The following is a 25,548-nucleotide window of genomic DNA, read 5'->3' on the forward strand; positions in this document are numbered from 1 at the left end:
TATAATCTATCACTATTAGGAATCCGCGCGGTTGAAAGTTCTCATGTCGTTTTATCGGCAACATTCTAATGGCACCATTTTGCAAATTGGTATTATTCATATGAGATTCAGAGAAACTTAACGCCTTAGGGCTTCTTCAAGCCTCGCGGTTGCCACCCGACAATAAGTTTCCCCTCCGAGGGCAAACAAGTAATCACGTTTTCATTTGGCGAAGCTATGAAGACCCGACTATCTTGCGACAGGCAGATTTAGAATCTGAAACAGATTGGCAAAGCTTTCTACAGGAGGATCGGAGATGGCGAAAAATTGGGATTGATATCGTAGCTGAAGAGCAAAAATCATGGAAACGGTATATTGGGCGGTTGATACCGTCGCTAAAGCCGCAGGTCTTGGACCGGGAGGCCGCGCGGTGCAGTCGTGGACGTGATGGGACGTTCATGTGTTCTCATAGACTATCTACGCTTGGTGATGCTCGATTGTGACTGAAAATTGGTTAGATGATAAGCACTGGACTCACTATCCAAGTGGGAACAGCATATTTCATCTATCTTAAAACTATGAAACCTGCATCTGGAGTGAAAGCTTCAGGGTTGGTTGTCCTCACAGACGGTGAGATTAAATGCTCACTACATGCTACCATTAGTGATTTTCCCAACCAAAGCGGCATCGTCAAAGCATACAAATTACTGTTGGGGCAGTGTTATAACCCTCTATTCACCACAGATATTATCTCATTTTCATGCCCACTTGAGCGCTTTAGCTTGTGCTGTTGTCTTGCTTGTTTCCTTCACCAGATCTAGATAGCGTGTAGATAATTGAAACGGTTTCAGTGTGCTACTTTAGGAGTTTTGTTTACCTCGAAGTCGAGCAATGTCTATATATTTTGAGTCTCTGACCTTTTGGTTGGTATTCACCTTTAAACCTATGAAATGGTGGTAATGGTCAGAAACATCAGTGCCTGGGTGTCTTAAGTGGCTTTGCTAGCAAATTGACCAAGCGAGAGCCCTCTTACATTAATATCAAAACATCTGCCATATTGCTTCTATTTGCTCTGTGGGCCATATATTGCCTCAGTTAATGGAGAATGAAGAAAAATAAAGAACAAGCACGTTGCGGTAATGTGTTGAGCCTTTAATAACCTCCATTCATCAGAACATCTGCTTTTCTGCGAGAGGTATTGGTGAAATCTACATGACAACTGCAATAGAAATGTGCCCCAAAAGTTGATAGGATTGACTGGTTTTCTTTCAAGCGTAAGTTTTAAGGATTACAATCTAGTCGAGACTTTTCTATCAATTTGTAAACCCAAATTTCAAAGTTAGGCATGTCTCAACGAAAAAAACATTCTCGCGCGGCCGTGGATGAAAGGTGGATTTTGAAGTCAACAAGCGGGAACGGGACACGTCCGATATGGGGAGTCTAAAAGGTATCTAGTAGTGAAGGGCCGACAGCGAAAGCTGGGAAGAGGGCTACAAGTGGCAACATCAGTAATACCAAGGCGTAAACGTTTTGGATCTCAAAGCGATGGGATGCGGCTGGGTTGTAGTGTCATCCCGAATCCACTCCGAATCCCCTTTTACTTGCGATGGCATAATCGAAATCAGGTCTGGGACCTGGGTGCCTGAAATTGGGGGATCGCGGCTTGCGGTCCTGCAACTATACTTTCATCGACAAGGACAGGATAGGTGGTACCATTTCCGCACAAGGTGCTATGAAAGCCTCTGTTGCCCGCCAGTGCCCCTTTCATCTATGATGCTGCAACAAAGCGTGTGTTAAGAGACTGTTTCCCACTTTTCCTACTTTGTCCCACGACAACAGTACGTCTCACACCTGGGTACCATTTCAACTAATTTGCAGATCATTTCTAACGGAGGAAAGACCCGGAGCCAGGATTTTGGATCCCGTTTCCATTGAAAACCATACTGTCCTCGACTGAATCTCAAATTTAATGGTTCGGTTATCTTTGTGCGGCCCTTATCATCTGAGCTAGCAACAATGCTCCTCGTCTCCTCCGCCACAGAGCTGTAAAAGCAGACTGCCGTGCGCTATCTGGCAGAGACCTTCTTTCATGGATATGCTTGTATTTATTATCTTCGCAAGCTGGTCAGAATATGCTTTTGAAATAGAAACAGGCATCTTATACTCCTTTTTGAAACAAATCCCATGATACCTCGCTTCATGGTACTTTCTCTCTACAATTACCCTGCGTATCAGCAAGATTACGATTAGGGCCACAATCAAGATCCTTCAGTACGTAGTTGGGACATTTCGGCCACTCGGAAAACTACTTCCGAAGTCAGCCACCTGCATTATTCGGAGGGGGAATATGAACAAACCTTAAGCTTCCGCTTCCTACAACCTTCGAAGGCTATGTGAACCCTATGTCGAGAAATCTGATGGCTCGGCGATAACTTCTCATTACTAATTGGAACTGTAATTTACACGGGCGCCACTCGAAAATTACAGCAATGCCGGGATTCTATGTGAACGCGAGCTCCATCTCCCCACAATCATAGAACTGGGCTATCTGCAATATTCGGCATGTGGAAAATTACTAATATTAAGAATGAGGGGTTAAGTTGGCTTATACTTATCCCGAAGAACAGCTGAAATTATAATCCCGAGGCACTACTCGGAAAAGTCTGAATAGCTAGGGGCACCTTTCTTTTATATTTTCGTAGATTCGTGATGGCTGATCACGCGACATTGCTACGCCATTGGTCGCCGGTATCACCTCCGAACCATAAAATTCAAAAGGATCATCAGTTAGAGATAGATGGTTCGGTATGGGTTAGCTAAGGCACTACTCAAAGAGTATCACAGGGAGCGTCAACTGAACTTGTAGCAGACTTAAATCGACATTGAAACTCGCGAGCTAGACGTTAGCCACAAAACAACTGTGACGACGAAAGTATAACCACAATTACCCTGCAGTAATTGCAAGCGTATCTATTGTGGCAATAACGGACCAAAAAAAATCCACCTTGTCCTGTTAGCATGGAACGCTTTGCAGACAAGGAGAGAAGGCGCTAAAGTAATTTTCACCATATATGAACATCAAATGTTGAGAAACTTGCCTTGTAAACCGTTATCGCTTGTCTACGAAATACGTACAGATGACAGGATTGAACCGTCGCACAACAGAGAGATGGTCGCCCTTCAGAAACAGCGCCACAGACACTAATTGCCATAGAACCATGTCAGCAACAGCTGTTATCACTATAAGGCAACATTTGAAAGGGTATAATCTTGTTTTCACAGTTGACAATGTGGAACAGTAGCTTGCCGTGTCAGTGCGTCGCTATGTTAGCCTCCCTCATGAATCTGCCAATAGTAACACGAAGAGCGAATGCCGTTCCTGGCAGACCAGTCGAAGTCCGCGGGCTTCGGAGCCCGTCACTGCAGTATGTACTCTATGCTAACAGACAGGCTTAGGACTTTTCTAACAGTAACTCGGTGCGATTAAAGGCACGGTAGAGAATAAGAATGAGAGTTTTTTATGCAAAGAGTAAGCATTCGGCAACAATACTACATGGGGTTATTCCAGGTGCTTGGGCTTCCAGAGGAAATAAACTCTTCTGAATTAACTTTAGGGCAGACAAAACCTTACCGGGGGAAGTTTCCTAAATGGCAGCATACTAGATGACCCAAGTTTAATCTCTTCGCCGTCCTTTTCAACCAGATGTGGCTACCTTTTCGGGGGTGGGGGTCGTCTTCGTACAGGATCGCAATGATTGTCTTTGGCCAGATCGGTTCTTGACTCAGATTGAAAAGGTTTGGTTCGTTATTATGAGATGATACGGTCCCTTTTTTTTCAAGGCAAGTATCTCTGACGGTAGTACTCATTTAAGACTGAGAGGTTCCAAGAAGCTACAAATTCGTAGTTCTGTACACCACTGTGACAATCCCGCACGACTGGATATCATCATGACGGATCTGGGTCACAGTCCCTAATTATCTCTTGTTCGGTGATATCCCGCGGATTGGCATAGTTTGGGCAAGATCGTTAGCCCTGTTATCTGAAATTATACTTTTCCTTCACACGAAGAAGGTGCATTCTCCAGCCGTGCTTTACAAGTAAGTTAAACTTATGATCTACTTGCCCCTTGCACTAAAGGGTGCTGGCCGATCGTCCTGGACGGCAACCTTCATGACTCCGCATCTGTCTCTTTGTGCTTCCTGCGATACTATTCGTACGTTTCATACGCGAGAAATACGATGCCGAGTAGGATTGGAGGTCCCCACAACATAAGCCGTACAATCCCTCGATGGTACCTGATGTCCCGCAGCGTCCCTAATCTTATTTTAATGTTTACAAATTGGGGAAGGTCCAGTAATATTTGTGCCCCATCTAAGCATACTTTGTCTTAATATTTGTATGTCTTGGACCATATCATCTCGATCTCTTGGCTCTTTTGACTGCTTCTGTTTGCGGAACGCATGGTTTCGCCTCACTGCTTAGTTGTGGCTAGAACCAAACTGCTCACATTTCTGAGAAAATTACTTTAGGAAGAATCTATACGACAAACGCCCGCCCTTATGACAACCCACGTAACCCTCAAAGCTTAACTCACTCACGCCAGTCAGAATTACAACCATCTATGTGAGAAGGTTTTGCTCCTGCAAAATGACCTGCAGAAATTTTGAAAGTCTCCGAAATCTCTATAGAGAAAGCCGTCCAGCAGAATGCATTTTCTACTTGAAAATGCGAACGAATGTAAACTAGCATGTTTCAAGTCTACGACTAGCAAAATATTACCACATGGCGAACTGAACCGCGCCCCACGCCCCAAACACAACCCCTTCACCCCCACCCCTCTCCCCCTCCCCTTCCCAGATACAACCAGCAAGTTGTCCGGGCCCCTCTCCGCTCAGAAACACATGCACTATCTCGTCAAGCAAATTAATCGCATATTTAATTTTAGAATAATATATCGTAGCATTGACGCGCACAAATTAAATGAGACACTGAAAGCTAATCCATGTGGAGTTACTCGGCAATAGTAAAAGTTCTTGCAAGATCTCCCAAACGCATAGCAACTGAAAGTCCTTTAGCATATTTATCATTTATTCAAAGCTGAAGTTTAAGGTTTTAGGTCGATAACAAAAAGACGGGCAAAATTGCCCAACGTCAAAGCCAAGGTGGTGATATTATGCCGCTGACATATCATGCGGATTTGATACATAGAGTGCTTGTGTGTTCCTAAAGCTTATTTTTACGGGAGGGAAGACTAGTTCTAACTGTATTATTTCCCCTTACGATAGAGCAACTCTAATTTAAGCCTACCAAAACCTTTTAATACCTCATATCCATTGGTTCTAGCATGTAAGTCTTTCATATGTAGTAAAGCCCCCCAGAGGTTGATGTATACGCCAGTTGAAACCGGTCCTGGGCCCGTGGCTGCTCGCAAACGACGACGCACCCAACCTACACAAATTACTCAACTCTCGGGTGGTACAAGGAGGATGCATGTTGCCAACTCACAACCATATGTCCAGGAACAGGGGCGAAAAGGCTTTTCTCCAATGACCGCAGGAATTTGCAGACATGAGCGAAAGAAACGAACGAACAACTTCAAAGGTTGACAACCCAATCGATGATCTAAAATTGATGTGGTTGCATGACCCTCCTTCATTCTGTGTTGTCCGATACGTCAGCCTCCTGCAGTTCACCCTATTTGTCTCCTCATTCATGATCACTTTATCTTTTACGAATCTATTCGCTGCCACGCGTCCTACATGGTGCCTGAGACTTCTTTCTGGTCTAGCCTTACTCTATGTACGCGCTAATGTGAATCTTAACCTAACTATTAACCATTCTCTGGGGGCGGTATTTCCGCATTTGCCAGAGGTTGCCAAAAGTGAGTAACAACAACTAATGAACTTTTCTTTCCCGAGAAAGAAGGGAATTTCCATGTACTTTAAGTAGCATTAAAACCACTAATTTCGTACCTGAGGCTTCTGGTAACAAGTATAAAGGCTTGCCATATCTTCCTCTTTTCTTCCCCTCTTACACACCTGAATATTGCTCACCCGGCATTACTTTCCCATTTATTTAACATTATAAAAGTTGCAACGAACATTTCCAAGATGTACCTCAGTAGTTTCATCCTTTTGGAAGCTCTTGCAGCTTTTGTGGCTGCAGTTCCCGTCGACATCTCTACAGGCCTCTCCCACCCATCTGCCCAAGCGTTCAGAGATGGCATACAAAGTGAAGATGTCAATATCGAAGCAAACATAGAAGGTAAAGCCAGAAACTCTCTAGACACTTTCCTATTGATTCTAAGATCCCAGTAACAGATGAGTCTCATATTCAAGTCAGGAATGAGGCTGTGGTCGATGCCCTCGACTTGGACAGTCAGAACGCCGGAGCGTTCATTGAGTACTCCGACAGGAGGAACACTCACAACCCTCCTAATAATGACTTTTTGATTGTCCCAAGGGCAAATAAGCAGACGAATAAGCCAGCAAGTAAGCCAGCAACTAAGTCAGCAAACAAGTCAACAAATAAGGCAACACAGAAGCCAGACCTACGCGCCGACGACAAGAAGTTCAACAGGGACAAGCTACGACCCGACGACGCAAAATATATAAGCAACCTAGACAAGCTCAACAGCGACAACTGTGGTGTGGAATGCAATAAGTCTCTGGCCTCGCACCGCTCTAAGCTGTCTGAGGCACAAAAGGAGCTGGAGCGAAACAAGAAAGATCTCCCAGGGTCAAGGGCAACAAGAAAGGAAAAGAACAATGACGAAAATAATTATCAACATGATTTGAATCACCTGAGGAAGGACAGGAATGATCTTGGCCTCAACGGCGAGAAATCCCTTGCGTCATGGCACTCGGTCGAATCCGCGCAGAAGAAGGCGCACGATGCCAAGAAAAACGATGCCAAGAAAAACAACTGAGAAACTGGGAATCAGCCCGATCAGAATTATGTGGCTGGGTATAAGGCGCTGGAAACTTCAAACGTTGTGGCGTTAACTGTATGATCTTTCCCGGAACACTAAAAGCAATGTTCTAGGAAATATCTTGTGTGTACAGTCTGGGATATGAACCTCAAAAAAGTCATTTGATACATTTCTGATTAAGGATGATTGAGAAACTGGCTAGCAAAGCTTTTGTAGCAAATGGTTTTACGCAATTTGCTAATATGGTAAAGGGTATCAATATTCCTCATGGTGGTATTAGCAGTGAGATGTGGCGGGTTGACATAGAGACGTACAAGGTTTCTGGTACAAACTGTAATACAATCCTCCACTGACTACGACCTGATTGCGGTACATCCGGCCCATTCCTTGCACAACAGGAATGCATGATAGTGTGTCATTTACCCCAGTGTTTTTCCAACTACCTACGGTACTTCGACTATCGAATTTGTAAGCTAAAAAGTCTCTGCTACTTCTACAAGAGTCAAATTCTATAGAAAAGAGATCCATGGCAAGACTTTGTCATCCGTTTGGCTACAAAAGTCTTAGTTAAGCCCAAACTGGCCGTTGTAGTTCATCAGGATAGGTTTCGATTCACTGTGCACGATTGTACATGTACATTGAACCTTCAGATTCCGAAGAGTATATTCTTTCAGACCGCATGAATCCACATTGTTACATAACCTTTTCAATACCGCTCTGCACATTTTAGGATTTTCATTTCTCATCGCCTGTTACCGCAGATTCTAATCTCGTGGTTTTCCTCTCAAGTACAGCAAGATGGCATGAATTGATTGGGTATTAAGATCTTATCAATCAGCAAATCCACCAGTTGATGGGGCTGTCGGAAATTGCGATTGGAATCGATCACTGAGGAATCCACTGCCAATGGGGGCAGAATAGAGTTGTCCCACGCATGACGGAGGTCTTTGCCCGTTCTGGAAACTCGTTGCCCAGACGTTCCTTGTCGTATACCTTGCTTAGACCTTGCTTAGAGAGCGATGTCGCAACGCCATGCAACACAACCATAGAGTGATGGCGATGCAACCTTCGGTGGCCGCCAATGCTTGGAATACGAGCTAATTTCCCACTGAATGCAGTCACAAGCCTAAGCGATAAGTCTTGGTATTGAGTCCTGGATGAAAATCAACTGATCAAAGTGTCAAAACAGACCCTTTGTTAACAGAGCACGCTCCAGAAAACCCCACTAAAGCCTTCCGTCGTTCCGATATGACCGAGATCTCGGATGCAAGCCACAAGAAGCCCTCGTTATCGGCAAGTGGCTCTCTTGGCACACCGATGGCCAAGGCATTCAAGGCGGTGGTTCAACATTAATGGGAAACGGCTCCGTTGTACTCATACAGAGTATTCGATCCTACTTTACAAGCCTCGCCTTTAGGCGTCCCAGGTGTCATAGAAATTAAATTCGGAAGTACAGGGAGCTGCGTGATCTTGAAGTGCCACCGGACGAGTTTCCTATTCGGATTGCGCAACGCGAGGACCCTGATCAGGTCATAATGTCCACGAATCGCGATTTTGAAGCGCCAATAACACGGTTCTACGTCTATAAGTACTCGGCGTCGCGTACAAGCTGCTGCTCTCCGACGGTAGCCAAGGAAATTCATCGCAGGTCTTACAATGCGCTTGTCATCAGTCCTTCCGGTCCTCTGCCTTCTTGGCGGAAGTGCTGCTCAACGATTTCACCGCAGAGAGAATTCGACGACGACGGATACTATAATCCCCAACCGGTTCATTCTTGAACTATCTGATGTACGTGAAGCCTAATGAGCAATACAAAGGCATCTAAGAAATACGAAAATTAAACATTGCAATAGGCTGCGAACGTCGAGGCGGTAGTTACTGTCATCAAGGGTCGGCTCGGGACACATGTCGTGAAGACCTTCAACAGCCCAGTCTTCAAAGGTATCAGCATCGAGTCTGACAGTGAAACTACCGAAACCCTTTCAAGTATCGATAATGTCGACTCTGTTTGGCCCTCTCGGCTGATTAAGCTCGATCCTTCTCCTAAAGCGTCCCTGAGCAAAAGAGACGCGGCAGCAGTTCCCATTCGCGATATTCACAAGTCCACTGGCGTTTATAGACTTCATGAAGCCGGCATACTTGGCGAGGGGGCTAAAGTAGCCGTTGTTGACACCGGTATCTATTACAACCATCCAGCTGTGGGTAGCTCCCCCTTTTTGTGTTTTAAAGCTTTAGTTCCACTGACTATCTTAGCTTGGCGGCGGCTTTGGCCCTGGCTTTAAGGTCGAAGGTGGACTCGACTTGGTTGGGGATGGTTGTGAGTTGCATTTGACATCTCTTTTTGGGATAAGAACCATACTGATATAAGCTACAAGACTGGCCTGATGAACCAAAGAACCCTGATAATGACATTGATGATTACCAAGGACATGGATCGCATGTCGCTGGCATTGTTGCTGGTGAAACAGAAGAGTAAGATAGCCCAGATACTGCCTTGATAACAAAATAGTCTAACCAGTGGCCAGGTTCAAGGGCGTTGCCCCGAAAGCTAAGATCTATGGCTACAAGGTGATGGGTATGCGTGTAAGTGTGCAGTCTTCGTATTCTACGCCTCGAGACTTACATTTCTTTTAGGATTACACGGATGATGAGACACTCATCGAAGCCTTCTTGGCTGCATATGACGCCGATGTGAGAATCTCTAGCTGGATCGCTCGAATGCTTACCTGATTAACATCCTAAAGGTTGACGTGATCACTGCAAGTATTGGTGGCCCGGATGGATGGCCTGACAGCGCCTGGCAACGCGTATGTGATCGCATTGCGGCCACCGGAATCGTCATCACCATCGCTGCCGGCAACTCTGGCTGGGAAGGGGCTTATCATGGTAGCTCAGGCTCTTCTGCCAAGGGCGTTATTGCAGTTGCATCAACCGAGGCATCCGTTATCGTGGGAAAGCCCTTCAATGCAACCTTCACCGATAAGTCCGGCATCTCGAAGACTATCACGGTGGGATACATGGCCGATGAAGCCTTTCCAGAGACCATAAACCTGCCAATTGTTCCTCTTACCCTTGATAGGGATTCCAACTTGGCCCGTGGCTGCCAATCATTCCCTGCTGGGACACCGTCCTTTGCCGACGCCATCATACTTCTTCGCTCTGGAGGCTGCGAAAATTACATCAAGCAGCGTAATGCAGCGGCATTTGGAGCTAGGTATGTTCTTACGTACAATGATGAGTCAGTTATCGGTATTCCCTTCGGATACGATACTGCCACCATTGGTACTGTGTCTGGCGACGCCGGCCATGAGATTATTGCTACCATCAAAGAAGGGGGTAAGGTAACTGGTGACTTTTCACTCGATCAGACCAAGCCAATCGGAATCGTCAACCCTTACGGCAATCTTGCCAATGAATTTACTAGCATTGGTGCCCTTAACGATCTCTCCGTCAAACCAGACGTTGCTGGTCCTGGCGGAAACGTATACAGCACCTACCTTGAGTTCCCAACCTGGACGATCCTTAGCGGGACTTCCATGGCAACGCCCTACCTGGCCGGCGTTGCTGCGCTTTACATTGGCAAATTCGGTGGAAAAAAGGTTCACGGATCCAAGTTCAGCGAACAACTCATGATGAGAATTATTTCCAGCGGCGAGCCTATTCCGTGGTCTAACGACATCAACGTGGTGGATGGCTTCACAGCTTCCGTTGCCCAGGTAGGAACAGGCCTTGTCAACGCATCTAAAGTGCTTGACTACACCACCCAGCTATCTCTGGAAAGATTTGCTCTAAATGACACTGCCAACTTTGTTGGCAAACATTCTGTCGACATCACGAACAATGCTGCAGAGGCAGTCACTTACACCTTCTCTCTGGAGCCTGCCGGCGGATTTGACACCCTTGACGCATCTGATTCATCTAAAATCGCCAGGTATCCTCTTTCTCCACAAACCATGGTGCCTGGTGTCACTTTGCCCGAGGGTAGCTTTACTGTTGGACCGGGAGAGACCAAGGCAGCAGAGTAAGTGAGCTCAGAGATGTGGCAAATTCCTTCCTACTAATGATTTTTAAGATTCATTTTCACGGCGCCTGAAGGCTTAAATAGTGCCTTGCTTCCAACTTACAGTGGAAATATTGCTGTCAAGAGCAGCTTGGGTGAAAACCTTGCCATCCCTTACCTGGGTCAGTATGACATGGTTTCATATTTTGTTGAATGACGTAAAATACTTGAACGGGGTTACTGATAAATCTTGTTAAGGCCTTGCTGCCGACTTACAAAAGGAGATGCATGAGACATTCGAGAATGGATATCCATCAGGAACAAAAGGCCCCAACGGCAACACAGCACTGGACGTGACTAAGCCGCTATCGTGAGTAACAAACTTACTAAGAATCCGCACACGTAGTTGGTGCTGAGAAGAAGCAGGTTTTCGTTCGACCTGTCCCTCGCTGCTCAAGATTTCCCTCGCATCGCCTACGAGATGAAGTGGGGAACTAAAACGTTGCGTTGGGACGTAAGTAGCTCCCCAGCAAAGTGTCTTTAAAGAATCCTCAATATTAACGAATCATTTTTCTTGCAGATTTTCGAAGCCGGCTGGGAGGAGGATCGATGGACTTCGTATCCGCCTGTTGTTGGAGAGAATGGATATATCGGTAAGCACTTGACGGCTACATTTCCCGTACAAGGACCTAGGCTTTTGGCTAATATTCTTTCTTACCCGTGCAGGTTCTGCAACCGCTTATCGTGGCTCACCCAGCCAGGCCAACTTTGACCCCTCGAGCAATGATAAAAGTTGGACCACTGCTTTTCCGTTGGTCAATATCTTCCGGACATCCATTGAAACACCTAGGCATCATGTCTGGTGGCTTGGTGGCCTTGGACATGGGGAAGATATCAAGCCTGGAAACTACACGTAAGTCATCATCTGAGTCTTTTTAGCTAGATATGTACTTACAATCCCACGCAGTATGCGCTTTGCTGCACTCAACCCACTTGGTGATCCGGCAAAGGCCGACAACTGGGATGTCTACGAAGGCAAGGAGATCACTGTTACGTCTTCTCCACACTGGAATTGATAGCTGGTGGTCGAAAAGTTGCGCTGCCCTTGATATGCTTTAGCTAGATATCTTGGACGTCAGCCCAACTCATCGAAGAAGCAATCGCAGTTAACGTGATACCACAATTTGAACGTCCTTTATTCATGCTTTGAAAACTGTTTCAGTGACATAAGAAAACATGATTTGGTCTGTCTGTCCATCAATATTTTTGTAGCTTCAGACATGTCTTAGAAGCCTTAGGTCTCGCTAAATGACCATTCTTTTGCTTACAACAGCGCCTCCATCGCCAGAGGAAGATCACCGGCGATCTCAGACCCTGGGGTACTTTCTTCCATTTACTCTTCAATGTACACAACTGTGGTGGCGATGGTCTTAGCCTCCCTAGAGACGGATAGCGCGGGTAGCTGTCCAAGCAACGAGAAGTCGACATTGTCACTCGACCAGTACTCCACATACTCTTCACCGTCCTTGTTAACAAATACGTCGAATTCCTTTTGGACATCTAAATCCACATCGCGCTTGTCTGCAGATCCAGGTGCGCATGTCGTCGGGATGGCGTAAGGGTCTTGAAGCTCACGAGGGGCAATGGCCGGCCGACTACCGTCCGCTCGCACCTTCTTGAGGACTTTAGTCAAAGCAGATGACGAAGCAATCTTGTAGGCGTCGTTGTATTGCTTGGCCTTGAGGTTCCTGTTACACCACTTGGCGTTTGTGAGGGCATATTCAGGGTCGTTACGGCGGAGCATGCTCGACCAGCGCAATTTATCCCACAAGCCATCGTCTTTGGCTGCCGGTTGCTCTCATTGCTTGATTTTGAAGACGGTGTTCGGAATGATGAGCTTCAATCTGGTGGCATATGCATTCGTTTCTCTCTTAACCTTGCTGTCGATCTTGTTATTCTTGTCGGTCATAACGAGGGTCCCGTTGACTCTCGTTAAGCCAGGAAGCTTCTTCTTGACGTCTCCAGAACTGCTGACCCCAATATCTTCGCCTCTTATCCAATCGGTTCCCTCATCCTTGCCTTCTCCATGCTTCAGAAAACGGTCAAAAATGGCTTCTGCTTCTTCATTGCAAAAGTTTAACTAATTTTCACTCTTGAGACATCAACGACAAAATCACTGCCGCCTTCCAACATTCCTGCTCCTGGCCTTCGATCTTTCCCTCTTCTCAGTTTTCCTATTCTCTCGCCACCGCATTGCCCCACCCTTGGTGATCCTTCCAGTCGATGGTGTGACTGGTTACATCGGCAGCATGGTTGGCAACGGCAACAAGTTCTACATGATTCGGAATGGTGAATCCTGTGCCTTTATTGCTAAGAATCACAGCCTCCGGGCCGCCGATATTTGTCTCCTGGACCGGCCTGAACAGCGGTTGCACCAACCCTCAGCTTCGCCTAGTAAGAACGATGAAGGTTAATACCTATTATAATTGGGCTGCAAAGCCAAGGTAAAATCAAATACCATCAGATAAGTACCTTACATACATCCTCAAGGGAATCAATACATTGCCTAGTGTCTGCCGGCAGAATATCTAGATTGGTCATCGTTAATCTTCCTCTTCGTTACCCTGGCTGACCAATCTGTCAAACTTCGCCCGGTCCCAGCCCCGCCCCTCGCCATCGCCAGGCCAGCCAGCCTTCTTCATCTTCTTGGCCAGCTTGTTGTGGCTGAAATCGTCTTCGGGATCCGACTCGGAGTCGGTTTCAGAATCATACTCCCAGTTCATGTTCATCCTCATTACGGACATGTCCCACTGGCCAAGACCAATCCAGTTGAGATCGCAAAACCGCTCCTTGCAAGTCGCGAAAAAGTCTGCGGGTTCGTACACATTGAACACAGACCGCCACTTGTTCGCCTCGTCGCCCTTGAACCGTTCCAGGGTGCTGTTTAGCCCCTGCTTCGGCTCGTCGTGGGTTCCGGTCGGTTCGCCCCAGTAAACGTAGCCGTCTTCGGTATCCAAGATAATCTCGTAACCGTTCCTATTTGTGCAGATGGCGATGCCGACGCACGATGGCGGAATTGGGGGGTCTTGCCCGGTAATTGGCGTAACGAATCCCTCAATTTGGTCCCCGCGGATCTTATGCTGCACATCCCCGCGGCGGTAGTCGATAACAGGCGTGTTCACCATCATGAGAGGTCTATAGATGAGACCCTCTTCAGGATGCTCGGGATAGGGCATGTGGCGGAGTAAATCGATAACCGTGTCGTTCCTCTTGAGGTTGGCCAAGGTTTCCTGGGTGATGGAAGACCAGCCGCCAGCTGGAGCCTGTACGACCGTTGAGTTCCAGAAGACGCGGTTACAGAAGTTGTAGTAGTCCGTCAAATGACGTACAAACTCGTCTCGATCATATACCATCATGAAAGCTATTAGCTATCGCCAGTAAAGGTATTGAAGATTATTGAAGGGCCTGGGTGAGGTGGACATTGATCGTGCAGAGAGGTGAAAGGGGCTCAAGCTACGGAGTACTGAGAAGATGCTATGTATGTGGGGTGCTTTAGGATCGCATCCCTGTTGTGAGAAGGGGGGTTCTCGCCCTCTCCCTGCCTTGTAGATAGATACCCTCTATCCTTGTTCACCACCTCCACACTATGGGGCTCTTGCTTGGTAGCGCCGTTGATAGACCCATTGGCCAAATTCTAATCGGGAAAAGTGCGATTCATCTTTAATGCCTTCGTCAATTCTTTCGTCAACTATAACCTCTGCTGAACTGTTCAACCCCGGATCGAGAGGCTTTAGGGGCACCTGTCAAGAATCCGGTAGATGATCAGACTTTGATGGGACATCCAAAATGTTGTTGTTCCAACCCAACCTGCTTTGTCCGACACAGCTACCTAGGCGACGGCGCATCGTATGCCAGGTCAACCGGCTTTGGCGCAATTGACTAGCCTGAAGGCCAATTGATGGTAATTATGATGGTATTCATATGGAGCGGGAGGAGTCTAGACATGGTGGCAGCTCTTTTTTGTTTGTCAGAACGTTGCCTGATGCAGTATTGTGCTATCGCTACAATACACTGCTTTGAATCATACCTATCTCCTAGGACACTCCTACTCTAAATGCCTAAGAAGCTAAATATAATATCTGGTAAGAAACAGTAAACTATTATTCTAGTATGTAGTAAGGTAGTATTAGGGGATGGGAAGGATGGAAAAGAGCAAGAGCGTATTTCCCGAGCAATCAGAACCACGCAGCCACGAAAGTAAAATGAGATTTTGATTAATAGAAGACATCAAACAAGCAGGGGGGAGGACAAGAGGAAAGGTAAGTGCGATCCTTCAGAATCTTACCCGGAATCATATTTCAAGTATTAACATTAAACTGAGACAACAAAACCGACATCGAGAAAAAGCAGCTAGAGCGAGAAAATGAAAAGCAAGAGCAAGAGCGCTCTCCGCGAATCTGAATTAGGACACGAGCCTAAGCCTGGGTCTGAGCTTGAGCTACGTTATCAGGGCCAAGGAAGGGCAAGTAGAGAGATACCGCGGCTTTAAGTCATGACAATATTAAGAAGGCTGGGTCAGCAAGAAAGGAGAAGAGTGGTGACAAGTCTAGGCTGCAAATTACCATACTTCCAACACCTACATCAGTACTTTGAGTTGAGTGGGAACATACGTAGGATCCTTTTCAGAGCAAAGAGCACAGAAAAATACACAGGAGTATTGAGAAGATATCAAATTCGACGAAATCGCATTTCATTTGCAAAAATTTAGCACATAAACATACTCTACCACTAGCTCCAGAATAGTGAGTTATATCTGTTACGATCACAGCAATACCCGCATGTTGTTAGGGTTTCCATCAAATTGTCGTAAAGCGACGTTGTTTATATGTCGAAGAAAAGGCTGTAGAAGGGAGTTGGGCTCGCCGGCAGCCGGCAGCTAGGCGACTGCAAGAGTCAATTCAACCCGAACTCGAGTAAATTAATGCCTAAATAAAGGTATACGAGGGCTCATACCGCCCTCGTCCAGTATTATTAGGACTGGTGATTCCGCTACATGCTCACTCGGAGGAAGAAATACAACATTATCACCCGGTAGCTATAACAGGCGAATTTGACATAGAGGATTCAAGAAAGACGAAGCCACATATTCTAGCTGCGGGTGTCACTTTTCCCCTGTTCTCTAATTTCTGGCATATGCACTGTTTAGAGGCCGATTCTTGATCCAAGCAGCTTTGGTACTCACGCTAATATCAAACGCTCAGCTGACTCACCGTGCATATTGCTCGCCCTGCATGTCCTCAAGCGAAATTCTACAATCTCTATCAAAAGCGGTCACGTTAGATAAGCACTTGGGTGAGGGGATCACGCTTATCTATTCTATTTAAGCGCCGATGGACACCAGCGTGGTCTGATTTATCGCCCACCATTTCAAAAACTCGTTTCAAAGATCTAAAAGCTGGAAAGAAGCAGCACTCGAGTCAATGCCAACGATGGAGAAGGTTCCTAGAACTTACAACACAGACGATGGGGGGGTTGTTGGATACCCAACCGACTCTAGTCAGCCTGTGGTCTATGACGATCTTGATCCTTTTGGACACGAGGAAAACCATCAAGTGTGTCCCGAACGGCGATGATTCCCACCACCATCCTAACCCGCCTCTGCAGATTAAGTACAAGACACTATCGTGGCATCTTGTTGCTGTCCTCATGATCGCCGAGATCGTGAGCAATGGCATGCTCTCTTTACCTTCGTCACTGGCGGTGGTAGGAATTGTCCCTGGGGTCGTTCTGATAGTATTTCTTGGAATTTTCGCCACGTATACATCTTGGCTTCTCGTCCAATTCAAGCTACGACATCCAGAAATCCATTCAATGGGAGACGCAGGCCAAATCCTCTTCGGGCGTCCTGGACGGGAACTCCTTGCTTTCGGCACCATAGTCTTCGCCATATTTGCAACAGGAGGTCAACTCCTAGCAGGTCAAATAGCACTTGCGACACTCAGCGATAATAAGCTCTGCCTCATGCTCTACACCGGCATATTTGCGATACCGACCCTTATCTTTAGTTTTCCGCGCACAATGGATCAATTATCCTGGCTCTGTATTCCCTCGGTCATATCCATTCTCATTGCAGGAATCGTAGGCATGATCGGCGCAGGTCTTCACCCAGCAGCGGACAGGCAAGTCAGCATTGCCGTGACATCAGACTTTTACACGGCTTTCATTGCTATCACGAATCCGGTATTTGCCTACGCCGGCCACTTTATGTTTTTCATCCTCATGTCAGAGATGCGACGCCCTCAAGATGCGATGAAGTCGGCGTACGTACTCCAGGGTTTTGCAACAACTTTCTATGCCGTGTTTGCCGTCGTATGCTATGTCTACCTCGGTAACAGCGTTGCATCGCCGGCGTTTAGCAGCTTAGAACCGAAATGGGCAAAGGCAGCTTACGGTCTTGCGTTACCAAATTTTCTGCTCGCCGGATCTTTATACGCGCATACGGCTGCGAAATTAATATTTGTGAGGATCTTTCGGAAGAGTCATCACCTGCATAGCCACACCGCCAAAGGCTGGGGAACATGGGCGATACTGATTGTGCTATCAAATTCTGCTGCTTTTGTATTAGCTGTTGGTGTGCCTATTTTTAATTATCTCATCGGGATTGCGGCAAGCTTGTTCGCTGCCTGGTACACGTATGGCATTGCCGGAGCATTTTGGCTGCACGATAATTATTATGATTTTGATGGAGTGAAGCAATGGGCCCGTAGATGGGTTCAAACGCTTGTGGCAGTGTTGACATTTGCTGCTGGGGGATTCATTTGTGTTGCTGGAACATACGTCACTGTGAAGGGTATCACAGAAGCGTATGAGTCGGGAGCTGTTGGGCAACCTTTCAGTTGCTAGGCTGTACCAACCATTCTTGGCTATGTCAGAAGCGATGTTCAATGGTCGTGATGGCCTCATAGCCAGGTGTCTTATTATTATCTGGCCAAATGCTATTGATGGTTTATCTACGGTAGGCCTACTTTGGCGTGCCTGTGCTCGCCCCGTTCCCAAATTGTATTCAGGTACGAACCTATCCTATATTATATGATAGACAAGCTATTTACTTACCTAGTTCGAAACTACTTACGTTCCTCCCTCTACATCACTTCACCAATCATAGCAGAAATTAGAAGCATGTCTGAGAATGATGACACCTGATGTTCCGAGTGTTCTTCAACCATGTGGCATCCCTTCCGATGTGACTTAGATGATCTAACACCATCTTGGAACTACATTTAGCATAATAAGTGCCTCTACGACACAATCACACCAGCATCATCAGCAGCATAACGTCGATGATCACTTCCTTCATCTGTCCAACAACGGCATCGGAGATTTACCTCCGGCACTGGACATTGCAATCTGATCCGCTTGCAGCTGCCGACCTACGGATCTGAGCCTCAGGTTACAGATAAATCAATGTTCTCAACACTATTCTGCTTATACAGTGGGTGAATGGTCAGCGGATTACAGCCGAACTGTTCCTTTCAGTATGCCAAACCAGCAAGGGTCCTTGCCATGACGTCACAATCCGGGCTCTAAACCGCTTTTGTTCCGTTTTCCGCTCCCACTTAGTTCATCTTCCCCTCCGTTTTCATTTGAGCCGGTTGGTGTGGTCCACCGTTCATAAATTCTTGGTTCCAAGCAGCCAGGCAAATCCGCCCACAGCTACAAACACGCGACACCCAGGCCATGCCACTGGCTGCCTTAACCTGGCCTAGAATGAACACTTCCTTGTGGACACCTGGTTATGTTACTTTTCGCTGGATTTTACTGGACCAAACCTTGGGCTGGAATCTCGATGGAACCGACCGGCTTATCCTAAGGTTGCAATGGTGCAGCGACCGGGTCAGAAACATGGCCTGCCGATGATGAGAGGTGAAGTCATCACGGCCATCCTCGCCAAGTGGGCACCCAATCACTACAGCGTACCGTGCCGTTCCTGGATGAATTCAGTATTGACCGACATGCGCCCAGCCTGGCCAAGTTTTGCTCCGAGCTTCAACTACTGTACGGATGTGCCACACCATCCTCGCTTCGGAGTGCAGCGTTTAATCGATAGAGACAGGCGGTACTGTGGCGTTTCACATCTGCCATGACAATTCCAGCTTATTTACACTACCATGCTTTTGTATGTAGTAAACGCCTCCGCACCACCCATCGGAAGTGCTTAGTTCCATGGTCATCATTTTTACCATGCTCCATTGACCGGTCAGGGCTTCAGTGACACCTTTTCTTGGAATGGTAAGCCCCTCGCGGCTTTTGAAATTATGGGATCCATGGCAGGACGAAGTCGCCTCAACCAAGTAATGCGTTCCTGAGCCAAATCCTCGATTTGGAAAGGCCGTCTCTTGTCCCTCAATTTAGTCTGAATAAAGTTCCAACTCTCTTCTTTGTTTACCTTTCTCAAATCTCTCATAAACCGGTGATACTTCGTGAAGTAGGCTGTCTTTCCCGAGGCTAACAAACAGCAGGGGATCTCTTGACCCGTCACATCCCCCTTACCTACTGCCCCGGTACCATCTGTATCTGCCTTTCACTTCATTCCTACCCTGAAGGAGGTGACCTCACAGCTCTGCCATCCCGCTCCATTGATAGCGGGCAATGTGACAATCCCTACCAACTTGCAGGGTGGCGACATCATAGCTGTGCACCCCCAAACCACCCAACCGTCGCTCCAACGTCAGAGCATTCAGCCCCAGCGTTATCTCGTATCCGGCGTGGCTTTGCCACGCCTTTCTATCCCTCACGATGTCTTTTGTTAACCTCTCTCGTCCCCCCCTCGAAGGCCACCGCTCTCACAGCGCACCCCATGTACGACCCAAGTTCAATTCGCAAAACACATCCGATCGCCTACGAGAAGGATCCGGTCTACGCCCCTCACGCTTCGGAATGGTCAGCAACATAAAGAAAGGCAGGAAGTCAGTGTTTAAGGAGCTGGGGCTCGACGATGATATCAGCGATGACGAGTTGCCGGCTACACCGACATCTCAACATGGGCATGAGCGGAAGACGTCGATGGCAAGCGAGAAGGAATTTGGACATCCAGGGTCCCTAGCATCGGAGCGCTACCAAACATCAAATGACGGAGACGGAGACGGAGACGGCGATAGGGATGGAGATGGAGATGGGGACACGGATGAGAGACACACGAAGACAGGGCATCGTGAACCTAACAGCCAGCCTCAGCGCCGGAGTTCAACAATGCAGATTGGGAAACAGTCGTGGTACTCCAAGCTGGCCACGGGCTACCGACGCCCAAGGGTCAAGACAGCTTCAAGCGCGCCACCTCCTACGGTCTCTAGCCTTCAGAGACTCGCTATGATTGCACTTATGATCGCGGTACTTCTTCCTGGGTTTAACTATAACGGCGGTCGTCAGAAAGTTGGAAACGGTGCGGACGCGGGTGTAATCCGGCCGCGGCAGGCCTCTTCTGTTGACGTTTGTCTGAGATGGAGCCAACAAGGTAAGATCCAAATAAGCTTGGTCAAGATCTGTCTAACATGATACAGTCGCTATCTTGAATGGCACATTGTACATTTATGGAGGCCAAGCAAGAACTGAGGCCTCGCAGACAACAAACACTTGGAGTAAGTCGACTTACACTAGATGCATTAGCGCACTCTGACACGGAAGTCTCACAGATAACAACTTCCTTACCCTCGATTTGACAAAGTCATGGGACGGTGGATCACCACCTTTCAACGGCAAGGGGAACCCTACTGGGCCACCCGCGGTGGCTAACGGATACCTCTGGAACGATTACAACTACCTTTATCTCTACGGCGGCCAGTTCGCCGACAACGCTGGTGGTGAGGGCCAGTACGCCCCCCCTGATCCTATGTCCATCTGGAGGTACTCCATTAAAGATAATTCGTGGCTCGAATTCAGAGACCCGAAAACATCAGCAGGAAACTATTCAACTGACAGTAATATCCCTGTCCAACGGTCTTCTGAAGGCGCCGGTCTCTCCGTACCTGAACTGGGCCTCAGTTGGTATTTCGGTGGTCACTTGGATCAGTCTACGACGCAAGGCTGGTCAATCCACACGCCCAGAGTATACCTCAAGAGTCTCCTGGAGTTCACCCACCCAGGGTTCATGAACACCGGAGTCTACTCCCTTCAAGGTGCAGGCGCTGCCGACGGAGGTATCTTTCGCAATATTACCGAGGGAGGTCTGCAAGAATCCAATGCGTTTCCGGAAAGAGCAGATGGCGTGCTTGTCTTCGTCCCCGGATGGGGTGAGAGGGGAGTCTTGATTGGTATGGCTGGTGGCTCTGCGGATACTTTCGTCGACGATCTGGGCACACTCGATGTCTTTGACATTGCGACGTCCGAGTGGTATCACCAGAAGACAACCGGTGACAAGCCAACCGTTCGTGTCAACCCGTGTGCTACGATTGCGAGTGCCCCAGATGCTTCAAGCTTTCAAATCTATTTCTTCGGCGGTCAGAACCTTCAACCATATGTGAGTAAAGGTTTGAATGTAAAACGCAATAAAAGTCAGCAGCTAATGTAAACTAGAAAAATCAAACCCAGTACAACGACATGTACATTCTCACGATTCCATCGTTTACCTGGATCAAAGTTGATAAAGGCGACGGGGTCCCCTCCCCTCGAGCAGGCCACACGTGTACTATGCGCGATGGTCAAATGATAGTCGTTGGAGGCTACATTGGTCAGGAACAAACGTGCGACAATCCAGGGGTCTATGTCTTCGACGCCAGCAGACTTGAGTGGACCACCGGCTTCAAGGCCGGAGACCATCCGGCAGATTTGAGCCCTGACAACTCTGTTCTTGCGGGCTCGTATGGCTACAAAGTACCTGGCAAAGTTCAAAGCGTTATCGGAGGCAGCTCCGAAGGGGGTGCGACCGCGACAACCCCCGCCGCCGGCCCCGCTACGGGCGGTCCCTTCGCTACTGGCAAACCTCCGGTTTTCACAATCACCCAAGACGGCTCGACGGCCACTATTACGGCCTTCGGCCCCACCAGCACCTCCACATCTGGCGAAACTTCAAAAGATGACAACGGTCCCAACCCCGGCCTCATCGCAGCAGGCGTTATTGCAGGCCTCTTGGGTCTGCTCGCCCTCTACCTAGGCTTCTGCGCCTGGCTATATCGACGCCAGGTTGCCGCCTACAAACAACATCTTTCACAGGTGAACCGCTACTCGGGCGCAAGCTCAATGCACTTTGGGGGAGCTGCAGGTCTCTTGGGCGTCAACCAAAACGAGAAGCGCAGCCACCGTCGGGACAACAGTACCGTTAGCGACGAGTCCTTCTCCTGGGTCGGCACAGGCGTGGAGCCCAAGTGGATGATGGATGAGCCGACACCTGGGTCTGGGTCTGCTGGAACCGGCACAGCTAGCGGAAGTGGAAGCGCACCAAAACGGAGAAGTGAAGATGTGAGGAGCGGGAGGGACCCGCGCACAAGCTCGAGTAGGCATGCGAACACTGACAACGAGAGCATATCGAGCACGGAGCAATTGCTTGAGGGCCAAGAACCGAGTTTCTTCTCGGTTGTCATAGGACCCAGGCGTGCTTTGAGGGTCGTCAACGGCACGGAATCACCCTAAGATGGAGCGGGGTTTATGATGTGTGTGAGAATTGATGACTGCATGAGAATACGACATGGAGTTGTTTCGTCTTTTTCTCTTTTTTTAACTTGTATACTTGCCCAGGGCGGAATACCGTCTTTGCAATCGCTAGATACCCTTCTTTCGTGTACACGCATCGAATTTTGAGCCACTCAATTGATCAACATTGTTCCCAAGCCTCTTATGGCTTCAATTTTCGAGGGACGAAACCTCAGAAACCTGCTTTCCTTACTACTATCGCCTCTGTGCATCGATGAGGTATGTGGATACGGGGACATTCACACAAATTAGTACATAATTGTCGCTTTAAGCTGCAAGCTTCTGCAAGTCTCGGGGGGACGATCACTTTCCAAGGTGGAACGCTACTCCAGTTTGTTGAGATGCGCTATAACCGCCCCACAAGTCACTATGCACTCAGATTATCCCATCTTGTGGCCAAGAATCACTCCTTCACATAGCACCAAAAGCCGAAGCAACGGCTATCCACAAGAAATACCGATATAGAGAGACATGTTTCGCTAAAACATCCAATGGCAACCTGGGGGTTATGCCACTTGGGTGCGACGCTACTTCAAGAGGAACGGGCCGGTGAAGCAAGTTCGTATTAATACCTTAGGAATTCCTTGTCCCCTGCTGTGTCTCACCTGTGCCAACTTCTCTCTATGTCAAGCTTTGACGCAGTTCAAATGGCTAAAATCCGATTTAAAATGCGTGCCAGTCTCTCTAGCTTGAAAAATGGGCGATGATCATGCCTTTTCGGATTTTTTCTCGTGACAAGTCGGGTGTCTACGGAGTACAATAAAAGGAAGACTGGGTTACTATACAGTTTTCGGCCAAGAGTCCAAGGTCCTCCCCAACCAGGGTTGGAGATTCTGTGGACTCGATATAACTAACTTTTTGGGTTTGATAGTTTTCTAGCGGTCAATAATTCTACTGTATTAAGAATATCGCAACTTCGATGCAGGGAACACAAGAGTTATTTCATTGGCTGGTAGTTTATTCGCTGATTCTTTCGAGCAGTGAACGTCGATGAGCCGCTTCAGCCGCTATTGACTCGCGTTTGGCTACTACAACATCACTGTTTCTAACTCTTTAGAGTACCACCCACGTAGCATCCCGTGCGTTCCCTTCTGAGGGACAGATAGACCAAGGATCACGCAATCGCGATTCTCTAGGATACTGACTCAGCTTCTCATTCGCGTATACTGACTACAACCAAAGGCGTGATACGGTAATACCGCAAGGCCAGAGCAAAAAGCTTAAAAAAGAACAAATCCACCCCTTGAAGCAGATCGATATTAAAAAATGAAGAATGCCTCTTTGGCACCTACTTCTTTGAGCCAAACTCACACCCCACGAATGGCAAGCTCGCCAGGGCGCTAGAGCGTTCAATTTACATGATGAAAACCCGTTGACCTGAATTCCCTACGGACGGGCAGGCCGCGGTGCCGTGCCGAAGATCTGCTCCTGGGTGAGCTCAATTTTAGATGTCTCACCGCATCACACCATCCAAATGTTGCGGCACGCACGCTTGGCACGCTGGGTATGGGAGCATTTTTGGTGAGTATATTAAGAATAGAATGCCCTTGGCCATCGGTGTACTAATCTCTCGTCCATTAAAGTCACTCGTTGAACACTAATCTCGGTATACACACTCTTTCGTCGCCGCTGCCGTTGCCATGAAGTACTCTCTTTCCTCCCTTTTGCTCTCGGCTTTACTGCCACAGAGCTTGGTTCTCGCTCGACCAGTCAATAATGACACACTCCTATACGATGCCGTCATTGTTGGAGGCGGCCCGGCTGGCCTTAGCACCTTGAGTGCTCTTGGTCGAGTGCGCCGTAACACGCTCCTCATTGACTCTGGCGAATACCGCAACGGGCCCACGAGGCATATGCACGATGTTATTGGCTTCGATGGTAATTGTGTTCTGAAATTTTCCTTCTGTGTGAATATTCGCTAATTATCCAACAGGCGTCACCCCCGCGTGGTACCGCTACGCAGCTCGCAAGCAGATTGAGTCTTACCCGACGACCTCGGCGATCAACGGCACTGTCACCAAGATTGAAGGCAACAACAACGACAACTTTGTCGTGTCTTATACTGCAGATGGCCAGACCACATCCGTAAAGACGCGTAAGATCGTCCTCGGCACCGGTCTGCACGACATCCTTCCTTCTACCCCCGGACTTCAGGAAATCTGGGGCAAGGGCGTTTACTGGTACACTTCTTACGCCTTCACTTCGCTGTCTTACATTTATCTAATATCCTTATAGGTGCCCCTGGTGTGATGGCAACGAGCACGCAGACCAGCCCCTCGGCCTCCTCGGCAACCTCACCGACGTCGCCAGTTTGGTCCGTGAGATCCTCACCTTGAACACCGACCTTATCGCCTTTGTGAACGGCACCGACACTCCTGAGATTCGCAAGATTGCGGAGAAGGAGACCCCTGAGTTCCAGAAATTCCTCAGCTTGCACAACGTCACCATCGAGAACCGCACCATCGCCAGCTTCACCCGCCTCCAGGACGGCGGCGCACACCCTGCGGACCCGTCGCTCCCCACCGCGCCCGAGCACGACCTCTTCCGTGTCGACTTCACCGAGGGTCCCTCTGTGGAGCGCGCCGCCTTCTTCGTCAGCTACCCCGATGAGCAGCGCAGCTCGCTCGGAGCTGACGCCGGCGTCGAATTGCTGGGCGGTCGTCTTAATGCCCCCGTCGGAAAGGGACATCTGACCAACGTTAACGGCATCTACGCCATCGGTGACGCGAACTCGGACAACAGCACCAATGTCCCGCATGCGCTCTACAGCGGTAAGCGTGCTGCCGTGTTCCTGCACGTGAGACTTGGAAAGGAGGACCAGGCCAAGGAGACCGGTGTCGACCTGGATCTGCTGTTGAAGAGAGACTCGGAGCTGGAGGAGCGCTCAGTTTGGGAGGTTGCGAATGGCCAGGTCGGCGACATTTTGTACGCCGGCGAGTATGACCAGTAATTATT

The 25,548-nt window shown here is 48.2% G+C and overlaps 7 protein-coding genes across 7 annotated transcripts; 5 read left to right on the top strand and 2 right to left on the bottom strand.

Moving 5' to 3' along the window:
* Window positions 1-6,090: 6,090 nt before the first annotated feature.
* CTRU02_208413 (uncharacterized protein) lies at window positions 6,091-6,908 on the top strand (the record flags this gene model as incomplete). The annotated part of the gene is made up of 2 exons (XM_036728405.1): window positions 6,091-6,244; window positions 6,301-6,908. 2 exons carry the CDS (start codon window positions 6,091-6,093, stop codon window positions 6,906-6,908), a joined length of 762 nt encoding a protein of 253 aa, XP_036579689.1.
* A 1,659-nt stretch (window positions 6,909-8,567) lies between these two features.
* CTRU02_208414 (serine endopeptidase) lies at window positions 8,568-11,987 on the top strand (the record flags this gene model as incomplete). Its single annotated transcript, XM_070205089.1, has 13 exons — window positions 8,568-8,699; window positions 8,765-9,109; window positions 9,165-9,228; window positions 9,287-9,383; window positions 9,437-9,494; window positions 9,546-9,602; window positions 9,656-10,932; window positions 10,984-11,093; window positions 11,170-11,281; window positions 11,338-11,425; window positions 11,492-11,564; window positions 11,638-11,824; window positions 11,879-11,987. The coding sequence occupies 13 exons, from the start codon at window positions 8,568-8,570 to the stop codon at window positions 11,985-11,987; spliced, it is 2,709 nt and encodes a 902-aa protein (XP_070061164.1).
* Window positions 11,988-12,304: 317 nt separating this feature from the next.
* Window positions 12,305-12,715, bottom strand: CTRU02_208415 (uncharacterized protein; the record flags this gene model as incomplete). The annotated part of the gene is made up of 1 exon (XM_036728407.1): window positions 12,305-12,715. One exon carries the CDS (start codon window positions 12,713-12,715, stop codon window positions 12,305-12,307), a length of 411 nt encoding a protein of 136 aa, XP_036579691.1.
* Window positions 12,716-13,514: 799 nt separating this feature from the next.
* CTRU02_208416 (uncharacterized protein) lies at window positions 13,515-14,324 on the bottom strand (the record flags this gene model as incomplete). The annotated part of the gene is made up of 1 exon (XM_036728408.1): window positions 13,515-14,324. One exon carries the CDS (start codon window positions 14,322-14,324, stop codon window positions 13,515-13,517), a length of 810 nt encoding a protein of 269 aa, XP_036579692.1.
* A 2,076-nt stretch (window positions 14,325-16,400) lies between these two features.
* CTRU02_208417 (transmembrane amino acid transporter) lies at window positions 16,401-17,814 on the top strand (the record flags this gene model as incomplete). Its single annotated transcript, XM_036728409.2, has 2 exons — window positions 16,401-16,523; window positions 16,576-17,814. The coding sequence occupies 2 exons, from the start codon at window positions 16,401-16,403 to the stop codon at window positions 17,812-17,814; spliced, it is 1,362 nt and encodes a 453-aa protein (XP_036579693.2).
* A 1,893-nt stretch (window positions 17,815-19,707) lies between these two features.
* CTRU02_208418 (kelch domain-containing protein) lies at window positions 19,708-22,533 on the top strand (the record flags this gene model as incomplete). Its single annotated transcript, XM_036728410.1, has 4 exons — window positions 19,708-20,422; window positions 20,469-20,546; window positions 20,601-21,424; window positions 21,481-22,533. The coding sequence occupies 4 exons, from the start codon at window positions 19,708-19,710 to the stop codon at window positions 22,531-22,533; spliced, it is 2,670 nt and encodes an 889-aa protein (XP_036579694.1).
* A 1,700-nt stretch (window positions 22,534-24,233) lies between these two features.
* On the top strand, window positions 24,234-25,543 carry CTRU02_208419 (sulphydryl oxidase; the record flags this gene model as incomplete). Its single annotated transcript, XM_036728411.1, has 3 exons — window positions 24,234-24,471; window positions 24,527-24,773; window positions 24,829-25,543. The coding sequence occupies 3 exons, from the start codon at window positions 24,234-24,236 to the stop codon at window positions 25,541-25,543; spliced, it is 1,200 nt and encodes a 399-aa protein (XP_036579695.1).
* Between the last annotated feature and the right edge of the window lie 5 nt (window positions 25,544-25,548).

This window comes from Colletotrichum truncatum, assembly GCF_014235925.2.
Source record: "Colletotrichum truncatum strain CMES1059 chromosome Unknown Contig_0005, whole genome shotgun sequence".
NCBI lineage: Eukaryota > Fungi > Ascomycota > Sordariomycetes > Glomerellales > Glomerellaceae > Colletotrichum > Colletotrichum truncatum.